The 17,537-nt window shown below is 38.1% G+C and overlaps 1 protein-coding gene across 1 annotated transcript in view; it reads left to right on the top strand.

Moving 5' to 3' along the window:
* Positions 1–979: 979 nt before the first annotated feature.
* The window catches only part of LOC132140111 (far upstream element-binding protein 3-like), an 18,513-nt gene continuing 1,955 nt past the window's right edge, over positions 980–17,537 (top strand). Inside the window, exons 1-18 of the mRNA XM_059548941.1 lie at positions 980–1,157; positions 4,811–4,919; positions 6,078–6,114; positions 6,236–6,285; positions 7,097–7,168; positions 8,000–8,057; positions 8,131–8,293; positions 9,671–9,769; positions 9,846–9,947; positions 10,025–10,127; positions 10,742–10,842; positions 13,271–13,412; positions 14,122–14,282; positions 14,719–14,792; positions 16,111–16,187; positions 16,274–16,342; positions 17,249–17,320; positions 17,403–17,527. Of these exons, the coding sequence (XP_059404924.1) occupies positions 1,065–1,157; positions 4,811–4,919; positions 6,078–6,114; positions 6,236–6,285; positions 7,097–7,168; positions 8,000–8,057; positions 8,131–8,293; positions 9,671–9,769; positions 9,846–9,947; positions 10,025–10,127; positions 10,742–10,842; positions 13,271–13,412; positions 14,122–14,282; positions 14,719–14,792; positions 16,111–16,187; positions 16,274–16,342; positions 17,249–17,320; positions 17,403–17,527 (1,707 nt within the window). The 5' untranslated portion in view covers positions 980–1,064. The remainder of the gene's footprint in view (positions 1,158–4,810; positions 4,920–6,077; positions 6,115–6,235; positions 6,286–7,096; positions 7,169–7,999; positions 8,058–8,130; positions 8,294–9,670; positions 9,770–9,845; positions 9,948–10,024; positions 10,128–10,741; positions 10,843–13,270; positions 13,413–14,121; positions 14,283–14,718; positions 14,793–16,110; positions 16,188–16,273; positions 16,343–17,248; positions 17,321–17,402; positions 17,528–17,537) is intronic.

The following is a 17,537-nucleotide window of genomic DNA, read 5'->3' on the forward strand; positions in this document are numbered from 1 at the left end:
TGGCCTTGACTTTTTTGTAAATCAAATGACTAATTAAATTGTAAAATAAGAACATTACTCGAAACGAGTAATGTGTTCATGGTAAAACATGCACTGAACAGGTTTATTGAACATTTCTAAGAATACAAACTACAAACCAGACTGATCTACAAGTAACCGATGATCAATAATTATCTGCCTTATGTTTCACATTTCAAACTCATGGCTCAAATATTTACGCCTGGGATCCAGCTGACAAAACCAATCTGCATAAGCAGGTCTAAAATGGAAGGCAATTTTAATGTCTTTAATGTCTCCGGACAGCCAGATGTTCTCAGATGTTTCCACATGTGTGAAGGAGCTCATCAGAACCATCAGGATCTCTGTTAGACGCGCTGAACTCAGCTTTCATCACAGCTTTGCATCCATCAGTCTATTAACTGATCAGTTTATAATAATATTTCACCCAGTCACATGAAGATGCTCAGCCTTTTCAAAAAGAATAGTACATAATAATAATATAACTAACAACAACAAATAACAGAAGGTAAGGCAGATCAGAGTCATTGATTTTCAAAATTCATACACAAGTGCTTTACATACACATAATATGTATATAATATATTTACATATAAAATTATAAGTAGAATAAAATAGAATATTATATAAGAAATACAATTTTTAAAATAATAAAAAATAAAGAAATTTATTAATTATGCTTTATTATTTACATAAAACATTATGAATATAATACATTTAAATGTACATATATTACAATAAATATTGTAAATGCTAAAAGTATCCAAAAACAATAAGTAATAAATTAATTAAAATGTAATACTTCTTAATTAACTGTCAAGTAAGGTCAGGTAAAATTTTAAAAAGTAATAAAATCAATTCTTAATTAAATAAGTTAATAAATCTGTAATGATGTACAGTGTTTGGCGCCACGCGGTGAAAGAACCACGTGTGTGAAGTCTCGGCTCTCACTGAGGTCTCGCGTTGCTTCCTCGCGCGTTTCCTGTTCCGGGGTCGGTCGTGTGCGCTGAGTGTGTGTTTATGTGCTCGTGTGAGTGTGTGTGACGATGATGATGGCGGAGCTGGTGCAGGGACAGGCCTCGGTGGCTCAACCCGGGATGAAGGACGGATTCGTGGACCCTTTCCACCGCGCGCGACAGGTAACTTAGACGCGCGAGCGAGCGAGCGTGAGAAGAGCGGGAGTGCGTCCGACGCGCGCGTTCAGAGCGAGAGCGTGTAGCTGTTAGCTGCTAGTGCTGCAGGAGCTTTAAAACTCCAGCACACACACACACACACACACAGATTAAGGCCACAACACAACAGCCGTAAAACACAATTTACATGCGCTAGAATAGCGCAACATCGCGCTGACAACAACTTTCCCGCTCGACCACAAACTCCAAAAACAGCACTACTGCAACCTGTTGTCACTCACACACACACACACACACACACCTTAAAACTCGCTTCAACAGGCGCGCGCACGCGGCGGGCTCCAGGCTTCGCGCAAATGTTCTTGCGTCGCGTGAAGTTGGTTGTGCACGTTGACACTTGTCTTAAAGCTCACACACACTCTCACACACACACACACTCGTGAAGTGGATCCTCAGAGCTGATCATGTGCTCGGAGCACTTCTAGGACTGAGGATCGAACTTCATCTGTGTGTGTGTGTGTGTGTGCTTTATCATGCTTGTGTTCTTCAGAGGCCTTGTGCTTCTGCTCACATCACTGCACTTTCACACTCAACCTTCATCTGAACAGTACATACAGTACATCTGCTCCGATGAAGATTACACCTATCACAAGACACTGTAACATACAGCCCTGCATGTGCTACATCTGCTCAGATCATCATCATCATCGTCATTTTACCTTTACATACAGTATTGCATGTAGTATATCTGCTCAATTAACATTTTTAATCATTTCAATCATCATTTTATCGTTGTGTATAGCACTGGTCGACACGTAGTGTAAAAGTCAAAGTAACTTGCAAGCTTTAAACCGTATGCCACAGAAGTTCTTGTCGTTATTTTGGTAGTGGCATTCATTGTTAAAGTCACTGATTTGACGAGAGCTGTACAGTGAGCAGTGACATGCAGCTGTCATGACACACGCGTGTCAGTGTTTTAGACCGAAGCCGGCGCTGTGAGAGGAACATACGGGAGCTGTAAGCATGAATGTTCCAGTGTTATCATCACTCATGTGTAACATGCAGGTGGTACTCTGCGAGTTTGAGACGTGTTCTGAGATGGTAATGCAGATGAGTGTAGAGTTGTAGTCTCTGAATGACTTCATTGTAAATCTCCTGAGGTTAAGGAGGCGCCTGACGGATCGATACTCCGTTAAGAGCCTGATACTGTACCAACAGACTGCTGTCTTCTGCTATAGTGCTTGGTCTTTTTCTGCAGTGGTGTTTCGTGCTGCTGTCACACATTTCTACTGCTGAGCACATGTGTGCCGTCTGGCCTCTATGTCGTAACCCGTGTGTGTTCGTGAAGCGAGGCTGTGACACACACCTGTGGCCGGGTTGGAGTTTTCTCCTTGTGTTTGGGAGCGAGGAGCTTTTATCAGCTCTGCCGGGGAAGAAAATAGACCTGGGCTCACGTCCAGAATTACAGGCCCTTTTTACAGCCGGTGTTGCACTACGCTCCAGAGCTGATTTATCAGCCCTCACAATGCACTTTATCTCTCGTTTATGATTGATTTGCGATGACATGCAGTGAATGCATTACATAATCAATGACAGCTGTCATGTTTTAACCCTGATAATGCGTTCAGAATCTGTATGTTTTCACATTCTGGGCGCGGAATGCGAAGAATTGTAATATTTACTTAATATTTTAAAACCATATTGTATCTGATCAGCAACTTCTTATTAAAGAGTTTTTGATTGTGTTATTACTACATTCAGCCTTTTTTTTTTTAGTTGTTAAAACAACAACAAGAAAACATTTGAAATCCCATATTAAATAAACCAAACCAAAAATAATGGAGGAGAAAAAAAGAAAACATATAATCTGAGAATTATCAGTATGGCCAAAGCCAGTACACAATTATGAAACTGAATTATTTATTTCTAACAAAACAGCGTTAATATTACTCTGAAAAGTTTTCAAAAAAAAAAAAAATATTGTACAAATACATTTTTATATTTATGTACATAATTAAGTCATGCAGTTGTACTTTTAATATATTAAACTGTTATACTTAAAGTTTGCTAAAATGGAACAACTAATTTTGTACTTAATGCACTTTAATTATGCGGAAGTAGTACAATTAAAGTTATATTGTGTTTTATTGTGCTAAAGTGGAACTATTGCAGGTATACTTCAGGTAAGGACTGATGATTATGATAAAAATCATAATTGTCAATTATTCCGTTGAAATTGTAATTGCGATTATTAATAATGATTATTTTGAACCGATTTATGCCATTGTTTGAAGCTGCATGCCTTATTTATATATAGCCCAAAGACATTCAATTACCAGTTTGTGTTTGTGTGTTAAAGCCAGCGCTGCAAACACCTCTTAATCACACAGAACAATGCAACTGGGCATTTTTAATTGTTTATTTATTTTTGTAATCGTGGCTTTGAATGATTATGTAATTGAGGCGTCCATAATCGCGATTAGAAATTAGATTAATTGTGCAGCCCTACTTCAGATACACGTGAAATGTTTGCATTTAAAGTCTATTATTATTTAAAAATCATACAATACTTCTCAAATTGACATTAAAACACATTTTAGACTTAATATTAGGAAAATTGCATTGTGCACAAGTAATATGCCAAGTAAAGTTTAATTATAATTTGACAGCTAACGGTACTCAATATACACGGGTCAAAAATGACCCGGATGCGAAACGCTTGATTTTTTTTTTTACATTTAATTGGTTATATATCTTAAAATTGTATTTTTTTTTCTAAATATATAATTTGTATTTTGAGGGTCTTAAATTAATTGCAAACTTTAATTTTTTATTTTTTTATAAAATGCATCTGTTCTGTTTCCAAATTAGCATTAATCCTTGAGCGTGTAAAAGTGAACGGTGTCATTGTTGCACTGACTTCTGTCCTGCTCTCGTTAGCATGTGTTAGCATGAGCACTTACCAGCGTGCTTGTTGCATCATGGGTAATTAATGCTCTGCATTGACCTACATTGGGTTTGATCCTCGCAGTAAACAGTGGTGCGAGCAGCGGTGGAAAGGCTGTTCAGTGCAGCTCGAGTGGGCAACAAGTGGCCAGTTGTTGGTCTGAATTCCTCCGACTGCCGTTTACCTTCTCCTGCGTTTCGCTGGAGTCATTCCCTTGGGTCGATCGTTTATCCCGCTGCTCACATAGCTGGCATTCCTTCCCAGCGTTCCCCAGAAAGAGGGTTTAGCTGGAGGGAAGAGGCGGAGACGGGCCTGTCTCTTTCTCCTCAATGTCCTCTTGCTTTGAGGTTAACAGAGGCAGTGTAATATTGACGCCGTCAAAATAGAATTTAACACCTAGACTGAATTGCTCAGATTTGTGAGTACACATCCCATTTCTATTTTAGTTTATACTTGTGTGAATGAAAAACATTTTATTTACACGCTTGCATTTTTAAGAATTACTTGTCCAGTGATTTGTCTTTCCATGCATTTGTCCCTTAAATGTTGTGTGTTTTTATTATACTAATTCTTTGTTTGTTCTGTGCAAAAGCACCAAAATAAATGTGGACATTTAATTTTGCAAATATATTTTGTGTATCCTGTGAGTCTCTGTCAGACGTGCTCCAGCCGAGGCGTGTTTCAGGCCGTGGTTTGCTCTGATTTCTTACAGATTGCTAAGATGGGAGGAGAGCAGATGCAGCATCTGAATAACTCGTCTCCAGTCGTCGATGCCTCGCTGTACGGCTACGGAGGGCAGAAACGCTCGTTGGATGAGGGAGGTACGTCCTCATGTCCTTCATTAATGAGATGCATCATTAAAGCTCAGATTTGAACATAAACACACACCTAGTGCTTATTAATGTTGCTGCATTATTAGGAACCACTAGTGTCTGCTAAATGATTAATATCAGTTTTGTCTCGGCTCGCGTAAGTCTGAGTAACACAGCAAATACAGGATGAACGTAAAGTAGCTTTGAGGTTAAAATCAATGCAGGACTTGACCTTTGACAGTGTTTTCCCACACTAGGCATTGATTGCTACTTCTGTTCTTGAACTGCTTGTGAAAGAGGTAGCGAACGTCAGAAAATGTTTCAGGAAGTGAAAGCTGATTCGGCTTCAAAACAGCAGAATAAACCTGTGATTCAAATGCATCGTGGTTAAAAACTGGGCTGAAAGTTACGTTTACATCTGTTGAAAATGTATTTTATTTTTAATATTAAATTCAGTAATCAATACAATATTGTTTTTTTTTTCAGCTTAAATTGCTTTTAAAAGCTTTAAGTAGTTTAGCATAATATTTCTTAAAAAAAAAATGCGGTTCTTTTTTCCCACTGATTATTACACTACATGGCATTTTAAAATGTATTAAATTGAATATTTTTTGTTGCGTGAATGTTTAACTGAAACCAACATGAATACAAACAGTACATTTCAGTCTACATTGATGTTAATAAAGAAGTCTTTCGCTGCGTACCAAAAGTTTAAGTCTGGTGAATTATGACAGATTCATGTGGTGAAAATCTTTTATTTTTAGCATTTTGCTTTAGTTATTCTTTATTTATTTATTTGTTATTCGTTAAGTGTCTAAAATCTAATTTGTTAGATAAATAATTAATAATGAACACTTTTTACTGTTTTTTAAATTATACATACTATTTAACTTTTTTCGAACTATTTAACTATTTATTAAAAATATTTATCTCCAACATGTTACCTGTGGTCAAAACTTGAAATATAATAGATTATTTATTAACTTATTTTTAAATGTTTAAAAAAAAATTTTAAAAAGTTTTTTTTTTAAAAATTTTAAAATGTAAAAAAAAATTGTTGAACGTTTATATATTGTCCGGTTTGAAGTTTCTTCTGCCAGACTGTAATATGATGATGTGTATTTTTCAGTGATGAACACTGAATTTTTCTTGTCTGTTTCTATAAAGTGGCGAGCCAGCTGGGAGCAATGGTGCATGGTACAAGGTGAGCGCTTTTTCATTCATTAAAACTCTCATATTGTGCTGTTGCACATTATAGTTTTAGATTAATAAGCGTGCATTTCTGCGCACAGCTGTAATGATGTTGTTGTTATTCATTTGTTCAGGGCTATAATAACAGAAGACTACAAAGTGCCTGATAAGATGGTTGGATTCAGTAAGTACTAATATTCTTCATATGAATTTTGCACAGACATTTGAGCTTTATTGCTCTAATTATCATAAAAATAACAACTAATACAGCTTTGCTGTGAAAAGATGTTTAGTTTTAATGAATGCACTAAAATGCATGCATGCACCGACATGGTCATCCACACACAGCAAAGAGTACACTATACCCACATGATCCACAAGCCCAGTATTGACAATAAATGTTAAATTTAAAATAAATACAAAGAAATTTCCTCATCCTATTTATTCATGAACAAACGATCACTGTCATCCTTTCTTGCCCTCTTTGCAAAAAAAGCTGTGAATTTTCCACGACTGGCTTTCATAGTTTAGAAAGATAAAATAATTTTTGATAAACCTGATTATTTTAGTATAATCATATCATTTAAAAAATAGCATTACAAACGTTACGTTAAAAGGTGTAATAGTGTAATTTTTACCTTGTAAAATAGCTAGCAACAGCTTGCTTTGTGCTCTGACCTAGTTTCATCTCACTCCAGTCTAACTTTAAATGATTTTATAGGTAATTTACTTTTTTCAATGTAGGAAAAAGCCTGATGTGCAGATTTTTACTGAAAAAGTCCTACCGAGATTCATAATGGTTTTTGGTCTAAAATATAAGCATTTACTGTTGTGTTTTGGAAAACGTTGCATGCTAAAAAAAATTATGCATGCCATTTTTGGCGTTTTAGAAGTGGAACTATTTTTATAAAAAATGTATTCTAAAAAAAAAAAAACGTATGCATGCCATTTTTGTCCTGATAGACATTGCTCTGTGTGTTTTTATTGTCGGGCAGTCATTGGACGGGGCGGCGAACAGATCACGAGAATTCAGCTGGAGTCCAACTGTAAGATCCAGATCGCTTCTGGTACGTTCTGATCTGATCACAGTTCGTCATCTTCAGTGTTTGTGTCCCCATGAACTCCAGTTTGTCTCGTTTAACATCGGTTCTGTTATACCTGGAAGATGCATATTTAACATATGATGCATACAATTAAGTGGTAATTGTTGATTTTATAAATAAATATATTGGAATGAAAATATAAATATGTGAACATGTAAAACGTGCAATAAAAAATATTGTTAGTATTCAATGCAAATGTAATAATTATAAATTCTAATTATACATTTGAGAAATTATTATTGATGCATATTCCTAAGTAATTGTTAGTTTATGTTGCATTTGTTAAATTGTCCTTAAATTGTAATTTTCTTTATGTATAAATGTAAACAAAATTTAAAATAAAAATACTCTGAAACGTGTAATAAATATTATATTGCTATTAAATAAAATATTTAATTAATAATAGTTTAAATGCATATTTCTTAGTAATTGTTAATTACATTTTTGCTAAATTATCCTGATCTTTACTAGATCAGTGTCTATCTCTACATTAAAAAAATATCTTTGTCTTTGTTTGCAATTGTTTGGATGGGTTTCCATCTGCGATTTTACTGATAAAGATGACAGCATAATGAATACGGATTTAAAAAAATGAAGTCAAAGTGTCTTTAATTTAGCATTTAATGCATATATCACTGTGAGAGTTTCTTGAGAGAAAACCAACTCTGAAGCTGTAAGGTGCTCATGCAAACCTGAACAAATGATTTGTAGGATTGGGGAAACCCAGAGTCGGTGTTGAGCACTTGTTTTTGTTTCTAATTTGTTGCTTGCAATTGTTTGTGGTGTCACCCTCAGACAGTGGAGGCATGATGGACAGACCTTGCACCCTGACTGGGACCCCAGAAAGCATCGAGTAAGAATGTTTAACCCTTGAGCACAAACACCGCACTTTCAGATTCTCATTCTGCTGTCGTGATGTTCGTCAGGCAGGCCAAGAGGTTGTTGGGGCAGATCGTGGACCGCTGTCGGAACGGACCGGGCTTCCATACTCAGATGGACGGGAACAGCGCTATCCAGGAGATCCTGATCCCAGCCAGTAAAGTCGGCCTGGTCATCGGGAAGGGAGGCGACACCATCAAACAGCTGCAGGTGCGTTCATCGGGTCCAATATTTGGCCGCAACTTAATATTTTGGTGTCAGGTGTTGTGTGGGTTTCATTTCTATATGAATCCACAGAGTCAATGATTCAGTGACTCAATTGTAGAGAGTCATCTGCTTCATTTCTGAACAAATCAAATGAGTCAGTGATTCACTGACTTGTTCATAAGGAATCAATTGCTTCTTTTCTAAAAGAATTAGCCATTTAAACAAACTGAGTGAGTTAGTGATTCAATGACTCATTTGCAAAGACAGACATTTGCTTGGTTTCTTTTCTGAATGTATCAGCCATTTGAACAATATCAAGTGAGTCAGTGACTCATTCATAAAGAGTCATTAGCTTTTTTCTGAATGTATCAGCCATTCGAACAATATCAAGTGAGTCAGTGATTCAGTGACTCATTCATAAAGAGTCGTTAGCTTTTCTGAATGTATCAGCCATTCGAACAATATCAAGTGAGTCAGTGACTCATTCATAAAGAGTCATTAGCTTTTTTCTGAATGTATCAGCCATTCGAACAATATCAAGTGAGTCAGTGATTCAGTGACTCATTCATAAAGAGTCATTAGCTTTTTTCTGAATGTATCAGCCATTCGAACAATATCAAGTGAGTCAGTGATTCAGTGACTCATTCATAAAGAGTCATTAGCTTTTCTGAATGTATCAGCCATTTGAACAATATCAAGTGAGTCAGTGATTCAGTGACTCATTCATAAAGAGTCATTAGCTTCTTTTCTGAATGTATCAGCCATTTGAACAGTTCAAGGGAGTCAATGATTCAGTGACTCATTCGTAAAGAGTCATCCTCTTTTCTGAATGTATCAGCCATTCGAACAGTTCAAGGGAGTCAATGATTCAGTGATTCATTCATATAGAGTCATCGGCTTCTTTTCTGAATGTATCAGCCATTCGAACAGTTCAAGGGAGTCAATGATTCAGTGATTCATTCATATAGAGTCATCGGCTTCTTTTCTGAATGTATCAGCCATTCGAACAGTTCAAGGGAGTCAATGATTCAGTGATTTATTCATATAGAGTCATCGGCTTCTTTTCTGAATGTATCAGCCATTTGAACAAAATCAAGTCAATTACTCATTTGCAAAGACAGTAATTTGATTGCTTTCTGAATGAATCAGCCGTTTGAACAAATTGGTTGAGTGAATGACTCGACCGTGACTTGCCGCCTCTTGTGCTTGTAGTTTCATATTTCAATATTCAAAAAGCTTCTTTTTTTGTAATGTCTAGTTGTTGCTTTTCTTGTTTAACAATGACTTAAATGATCTGTTTGGGGGGTAATGTCTCAGTCAGAATTTATGTGCAAATAATTTGATAAATTTTAATTGTAATTTGATGTTGTTTTCCCGCAGGAGAGGACAGGAGTAAAGATGATCATGATTCAGGACGACCCGATGCCCACCGGATCAGACAAACCCTTGAGAATCACTGGAGACCCTTATAAAGTCCAGGTGTGTGTGTGTTTATCAGCGATGCGGTCTCAGATGCACAGCACATGATGTGTGACTCTGAGTGTGTGTTGTACAGCAAGCGCGGGAGCTGGTGGCGGAGATCATCAGGGACAAGGATCAGGGAGATTTCCGGAGCGGCCGCAGTGACTTCGGCTCCAGACTGGGCAGCAGCCTCGACGTAAGACTGCTTCAGCTCCGGAACGGTTTAGAGACGGTCCTCAGGTGCTCATTGTTGGTTTGCTCACACACACACAGGTGGCAGTGCCCAGATTCGCCGTAGGCATCGTCATCGGCAGAAACGGGGAGATGATCAAGAAGATCCAGAACGATGCAGGAGTCAGGATCCAGTTTAAGCCAGGTCAGTTTACATAACATGCAACACAGCCCTGCATCTCAAAGAAAAACTAATATAAGGCCTAATAATAGCTGTTTTCCACAAATTATGAAGATTTTTTTTCTTCTGAAAGCTTTTGAACGGGACGATTTGTTTTCCAGAAGTCTCTTCTGCTCACCAAAGCTGCATTTATTTGATCAAAATACTATAAAAATTGTGAAATATTATTCTGATGTGAAACGGCTGTTTTCTGTGTGAAAGCTTGTTTATTACTATTAGGCTGCTGTCACTTTAAGACACACATCTAACATACAGCTGTGTATCCATTTCTCTCAACTACTTTCACTTTAGATTTAACAAATTGTGTTTATATGTAAACCTTGTGTGTTTTTGGCAGTATTAGTGCAAACGGGCGAAACATAACTTGATAACTTTGACAGGTTTTTTTAGCTTCAAGTGTACATGCTCAGAAAAATAATAGTCTAAAAAATCTAACTTTCTAAAAATGGAAAAATTATAAATGTGAATCGCTGAGCTCTTTATAAGAGTGTAGCAGATACTGTTAGACCATTTAGAAATGCACATCAAATATGATGGAGTAGTTTGAAATGTGATCTCTGGATGTGTGTCTGTTTCAGATGACGGGATCAGTCCGGACCGGATCGCTCAGGTCATGGGTCAGCCGGACCGCTGTCAGCACGCGGTTCACCTCATCAATGATCTGGTCCAAACGGCACAGGTGCGTCTGGAGCGTCATCCTAAACTGATGAGTGACAGAGCTGATTAGAATGCAGTTAAATATGATATAGTTTAGACACAGTAATGTCTGTTTTGATCAGTTTCATTAAATGGTTCCATTCAAAGCCACCGCAGAAGTGCTGAGCATCTGTTTCACCATGTTTTGAACAAATCGTACGAGTCAGTGATTCAGTGACTCGCTTTGTTTCTGAATGAATCTGTCGTTTGAATGAATCAAGTGATTCAGTGACTCATTCATGAAGACAGTCACTCCCTTTGTTTCTGAATGAATCTGTCGTTTGAATGAATCAAGTGAGTCAGTGATTCAGTGACTCATTCATGAAGACAGTCACTCCCTTTGTTTCTGAATGAATCTGTCGTTTGAATGAATCAAGTGAGTCAGTGATTCAGTGACTCATTCATGAAGACAGTCACTCCCTTTATTTCTGAATGAATCTGTCGTTTGAATGAATCAAGTGAGTCAGTGATTCAGTGACTCATTCATGAAGACAGTCACTCCCTTTGTTTCTGAATGAATCTGTCGTTTGAATGAATCAAGTGATTCAGTGACTCATTCATGAAGACAGTCACTCCCTTTGTTTCTGAATGAATCTGTCGTTTGAATGAATCAAGTGAGTCAGTGATTCAGTGACTCATTCATGAAGACAGTCACTCCCTTTGTTTCTGAATGAATCTGTCGTTTGAATGAATCAAGTGAGTCAGTGATTCAGTGACTCATTCATGAAGACAGCCACTCGCTTTGGGTGCTTCTCAATTCATATTTGTGCATCCTCGTTTCCTTTCCTCGCTTCCTTTCCTCGTGTCTTAGCTCCACCCTTTCAGGATGCGAGGGAAGGACGCAAGGAAAAGACGTGAGGATGGAGGACTTGAATCAAGTGAAATGATTTATCCTCGCTCCCTTCAGCGTTACTTCAAAGTGTCATCAGCTGTAATTAAAGGGATCTGCCCTTATGTTGTTAAAGTTTGTTAATTAAGACATTCATAATAAATATTAATAAAGCAAGATGCCCTGTTTGAAATATATGACATGCATGGTTTATTTGAAGTGAAAAGGTAAAATATAAATAAAAATTGTTACAACAGATGTGAAGGGGGAGGAGAATTTATACGTGCGTCACGTTAAGTCGATAAAATACTTCCGGATAGGATACACCTGTGTATCCTCGCTCATCTCTCCTCATGAAGCCTCCTCCCTCCTCGATCCTCGTCTCCTCGTGGTGCAATTAGAGAATTGAGATGTCCTTCAAGATGGCTGTGTTCGATCGGTTTCCGGGTCATAGGATGCAGGACGGAGGAGCGAGGAGACGAGTAGGGATATTGAGAAGCACCCTTTGTTTCTGAATGAATCTGTCGTTTGAATGAATCAAGTGAGTCAGTGATTCAGTGACTCATTCATGAAGACAGTCACTCGCTTTGTTTCTGAATGAATCTGTCGTTTGAATGAATCAAGTGAGTCAGTGATTCATTCATGAAGACAGTCACTCGCTTTGTTTCTGAATGAATCTATTGATTGAATGAATCAAGTGAGTCAGTGATTCAGTGACTCATTCATGAAGACAGTCACTCCCTTTGTTTCTGAATGAATCTGTCGTTTGAATGAATCAAGTGAGTCAGTGATTCAGTGACTCATTCATGAAGACAGCCACTCGCTTTGTTTCTGAATGAATCTGTCGTTTGAATGAATCAAGTGAGTCAGTGATTCAGTGACTCATTCATGAAGACAGTCACTCGCTTTGTTTCTGAATGAATCTGTCGTTTGAATGAAGTGAAGTGAAGTGAAGTGACATTCAGCCAAGTATGGTGACCCATACTCGGAATTTGTGCTCTGCGTTTAACCCATCCAAAGTGCACACACACAGAGCAGTGAACACACACACACACTGTGAGCACACACCCGGAGCAGTGGGCAGCCATTTATGCTGCGGCGCCCAGGGAGCAGTTGGGGGTTCGATGCCTTGCTCAAGGGCACCTAAGTCATGGTATTGAAGGTGGAGAGAGAACTGTACATGCACTCCCCCCACCCACAATTCCTGCCGGCCCGGGACTCGAACTCACAACCTTTCGATTGGGAGTCCGACTCTCTAACCATTAGGCCACGACTTCCCCCTGAATCAAGTGAGTCAGTGATTCAGTGACTCATTCATGAAGACAGTCACTCGCTTTGTTTCTGAATGAATCTATCGATTGAATGAATCAAGTGAGTCAGTGATTCAGTGACTCATTCATGAAGACAGTCACTCGCTTTGTTTCTGAATGAATCTATCGATTGAATGAATCAAGTGAGTCAGTGATTCAGTGACTCATTCATGAAGACAGTCACCCTGTGTCTCAGTGTTCATTAAGTAACGAATAAGGTTATATACTGAGATGTTTGAGAGCCCTGATCGTGTGTTGTGTGTGGTGTTCAGGAGCGCGATGGGTTCGGGGGACCGGTTGGACCCAGAGGTCGTGGCAGAGGTCGTGGTGACTGGAACATAGGATCTCCTGGAGGCCTACAGGAAGTGACCTACACAATACCAGCTGATAAGTGCGGCCTTGTGATCGGGAAAGGTGAGGACTTCCTCTGCATTCAGCTTTTATTAAAACAACTATAAGGAACATCACAACTGTTCATATCGAAAGCAGGTCCTGCAATGCCAAATTTCACGAGCGAAGAGTACAGAAGGTGTTTCATTTAACATAATGGATTGCAATGAAAGCATCGGTTCATTAACAGATTTAATTTAGTGTCAGTTTTTGAGTTTGTGGAGATTTTATGTTTGATTTTTAATTTAACCATTTTACAACCAAAATGTAATTTAATTTTTTTCCTTATTTTTTTATTTTAATTTTTTAGTTTTTGTATTTATTTATTTATTTATTTTCTTTTATACATCGTTTTAAGTTTTAGTTTATTTAGTTCAGGTTATGTTAGTACTTTAATTTAAACAGCCTTGCTAATGTAACAATGTTACTATTAAAGCACAGTATCTTTAGGTTTGTTTATGAATGCAAGTGATATTAATGTGTACATGTGATTTATCCGTCCACATCAGCATCAGATCACCTCCAGACTTGTTCTGCATGTATTATCTGGAGTGTTACTGATCAGACTCGTGGTTCACGAGTGTGAGACATGTGTGAGACACACATCTCATTGTTAAATGCTCTTTGACAACCAGCTGCAGCAGCGTCTCACGGCTTTAACTGAACCAGTCCTTCTGTGAACCCTATGTTTATGAATATATAAAAATGGGTCGTGCTCGTGTGTTCTGCTCAGGTGGAGAGACTATAAAGAGCATCAACCAGCAGTCCGGAGCTCATGTGGAGCTGCAGAGAAATCCTCCTCCCAACACCGATCCCAATGTGCGGATCTTCTCCATCCGTGGATCTCCTCAGCAGATGGAGATGGCCAGACAGCTGATCGACGAGAAGATCGGGGTGAGATCAGCGTCTCACGCTTTCTGTTTGGAATAAGATGGAAGAAGTCTCTTCTGCTCACCGAGTTTGCATTTATTTGATCAGAAATACTCTAAAAATTGTGAAATATTATTCTAATGTAAATCATCTGTTTTCTGTGTGAATCTGTGTTAAAGTGTAATTTATTTCTGTGATGCTCCGCTGTATTTTCAGCATCATTCCTCCAGTCTTCAGTGTCACATGATCTTCAGAAATCATGAAAATATGATGATTTACTGCTCAAGAAACATTTCTGATTATTATCAGTGTTGAACACAGTTGTGCTGCTCAATATTTCTGTGGAAACGGAGTTAGATAAATTTTTCGGTATTCACCGATGAACAGAAAGATCAAAAGAACAGGATTTAGTTCTGTATCATTATAAATCTCTTGTAGTAAGTGTTTCCTCCTCATGTAGGCGACTGGGATGGGAGGAAGCAGCAGTTTTGGTCTCAGTCCTTTCGCCCAGGGACCGGCGACTCCTCATCAGAAGTGAGTCCTTCCTTACTTTATTTGAGTTTATTCTGACCCAGAGCTTCAGTTTCAGCTTATTTTGAGTCTGAGAGTAAAGCACGATATACTTTCCCTCCAGCATGATGTTTTGATGCTTATTCTGAGTATCTCAAAACTAAGATTTGTACGGCAATTTAATGCATTAATTTGATGTGATGTGCATGATTGCTAATGTGATTTAATAGTTAAACAAGTTAGTATTGTTACATTCTAGACACATTGTCTGTTTCTGCTCATATTCACACATAAAATAGCTCGGATCAAATCAGCGTCTCTGAACAGCGAATCATTTATTAATTAATCCACGTTACTAAACTAATAGTGTCAATGATTCAGTGACTCATTCATAAAGAGTCACTGATTTGATCAAATGAGTTAAGCGAGTGATTCAATGACTCATTCATAGTCACTGATTTAATCAAATGAGTTGAGAGTGATTCAATGACTCGTTCATAAAGAGTCACTGATTTGATCAAATGAGTTGAGAGAGTGATTCAATGACTCGTTCATAAAGAGTCACTGATTTGATCAAATGAGTTGAGCGAGTGATTCAATGACTCATTCATAGTCACTGATTTGAGCAAATGAGTTGAGAGAGTGATTCAATGACTCGCTCCTAAAGAGTCACTGATTTGATCAAATGAGTTGAGCGAGTGATTCAATGACTCATTCATAGTCACTGATTTGATCAAATGAGTTGAGAGTGATTCAATGACTCGTTCATAAAGAGTCACTGATTTGATCAAATGAGTTTAGAGAGTGATTCAATGACTCGTTCATAAAGAGTCACTGATTTGATCAAATGAGTTGAGCAAGTGATTCAATGAGTCGCTCATAAAGAGTCACTGATTTGAACAGATCAGTTGAGCGAGTGATTCAATGACTCATTCATAAAGAGTCATTGATTTGATCAAATGAGTTGAGTGAGTGATTCAATGACTCATTCATAAAGAGTCACTGATTTGATCAAATGAGTTAAGCGAGTGATTCAATGACTCATTCATAGTCACTGATTTGATCACATGAGTTGAGCAAGTGATTCAATGAATCGCTCATAAAGAGTCACTGATTTGAACAGATTAGTTGAGCAAGTGATTCAATGACTCATTCATAAAGAGTTTAAATGTTTTTTGGGGGGTAATTCCTCAGCACTTAGTGTAATTAATTAATTGAAATTCGATATGCCGAACCTCTCACTTCTCTAGTTTGTGGTCAGAAGTGTTCAGATGAATGGTGAGTGGGTGGATGGTTTGTGGGGTGATTGTAATGATGGTGTGTGTGTGTGTGTGTGTGTCAGTGGTCCGCAGACGTTCATGACTGGAGGTTGGGGAACCACGTACCAAACCTGGCAGCCTCAGAGCCAGCAGGACCCCAGTAAGACTCACTCAGCTCGTGAACATCACTGATTCTTCTGAGGAACAGCACTTGCCTGTAGATTCACCTCGTTTTGCTCTTTTCAGGTCACAATGGGTCCCAGACTGGCCAGATGGACTATTCCAAAGCGTGGGAGCAGTATTATAAAAAGCTAGGCAAGTTCCTCTGAAACAGTTTTCCAGGTCTGCTGGATTCTTTTCTGCCACACTTTTTTGGATGGACTGGAATACTGTTGTTGTCTTACATTACTCGTTCTGTTAAAAGCCTCAGACGTTTATCCAAGAAGGCTGCATTTTTTTTTATGTATGTGTTTGAATTTATTTAGAAAATTGCAATTGGGATTTTAAAATAATCAGTAAAAAAAAAACCAAGATAATATATTAATGAATACTTTTATTTTACTTTATATCTGTTAAATTCAGCACTAATATTTAAGGCTGTTCTCATTTCTTAACAAAAAAAAAAAAAAATCTCAAACATTCAAACCCTTTACAAATAAAATAAGATAATTCACTGTCAACATGCATTCTCTTTGCGGAGGAAACATTTCTACATTAATATACATTATTTGACCCGTCCAAAATTACAAATCTAAATATCATGTAATACTCTTTAATCTTTGCAAAAAAAATTCTTGATTTTTAAACATTGACTCACTTAACTAATCGAGTGAGTCAATGATTCAATGACTCGCTCATAAAGAGTCACTGATATGAACAAATCTGTTGGGAGAGTGTACTTTTAAGTTTAGCGAACTTTTATTTTGACGCAGTTTAAAGCTACTCTTGTTGACGAGCACTTCTCATTATAAGTTTGTGAAGATGGTTTGTTTCCAAATGTACATTAAAGAAACTCAAACTCCGAGTAGATGTGGATTAATTATTGTGAACCGAGACGCTGAGCTGCTCGTGTGTAAATGAACACAGTGCTGCGCTACACTCAATGTGCATGCATCATTGAATTAAATCACAGCCTTATGATTTGGGTTTTATTCTTATTAATCGAGCAGCTGATGTCCCTGGATCATATCAAGACTGAGTGTGTGTGTTTGGTCTGTGCAGGTCAACAGAACCAAGGCCAGAGCAGCGGCTCCGACTACAACAAAGCATGGGAGGAGTATTACAAGAAACAGAGTAAGAGCTCTTCTGTCCTCCTGATGTCAGTCGAACCAGCTGTGCTCCAGTGTTCTCATCCCGTGTGTGTGTGTGTGTGCAGCTCAGGCCGCCGGTCCGGGGTCTCAGCAGAGCTCTCCTCCAGACTATAGCGCCGCCTGGGTGGAGTATTACAGACAGCAGGGGGCGTATTACGGCCAGGGACAGACTCAGGCTCCCGGCCTCCCGGTAATAAACA

The sequence above is a fragment of the Carassius carassius genome, chromosome 4 (assembly GCF_963082965.1).
Source record: "Carassius carassius chromosome 4, fCarCar2.1, whole genome shotgun sequence".
Lineage (NCBI taxonomy): Eukaryota > Metazoa > Chordata > Actinopteri > Cypriniformes > Cyprinidae > Carassius > Carassius carassius.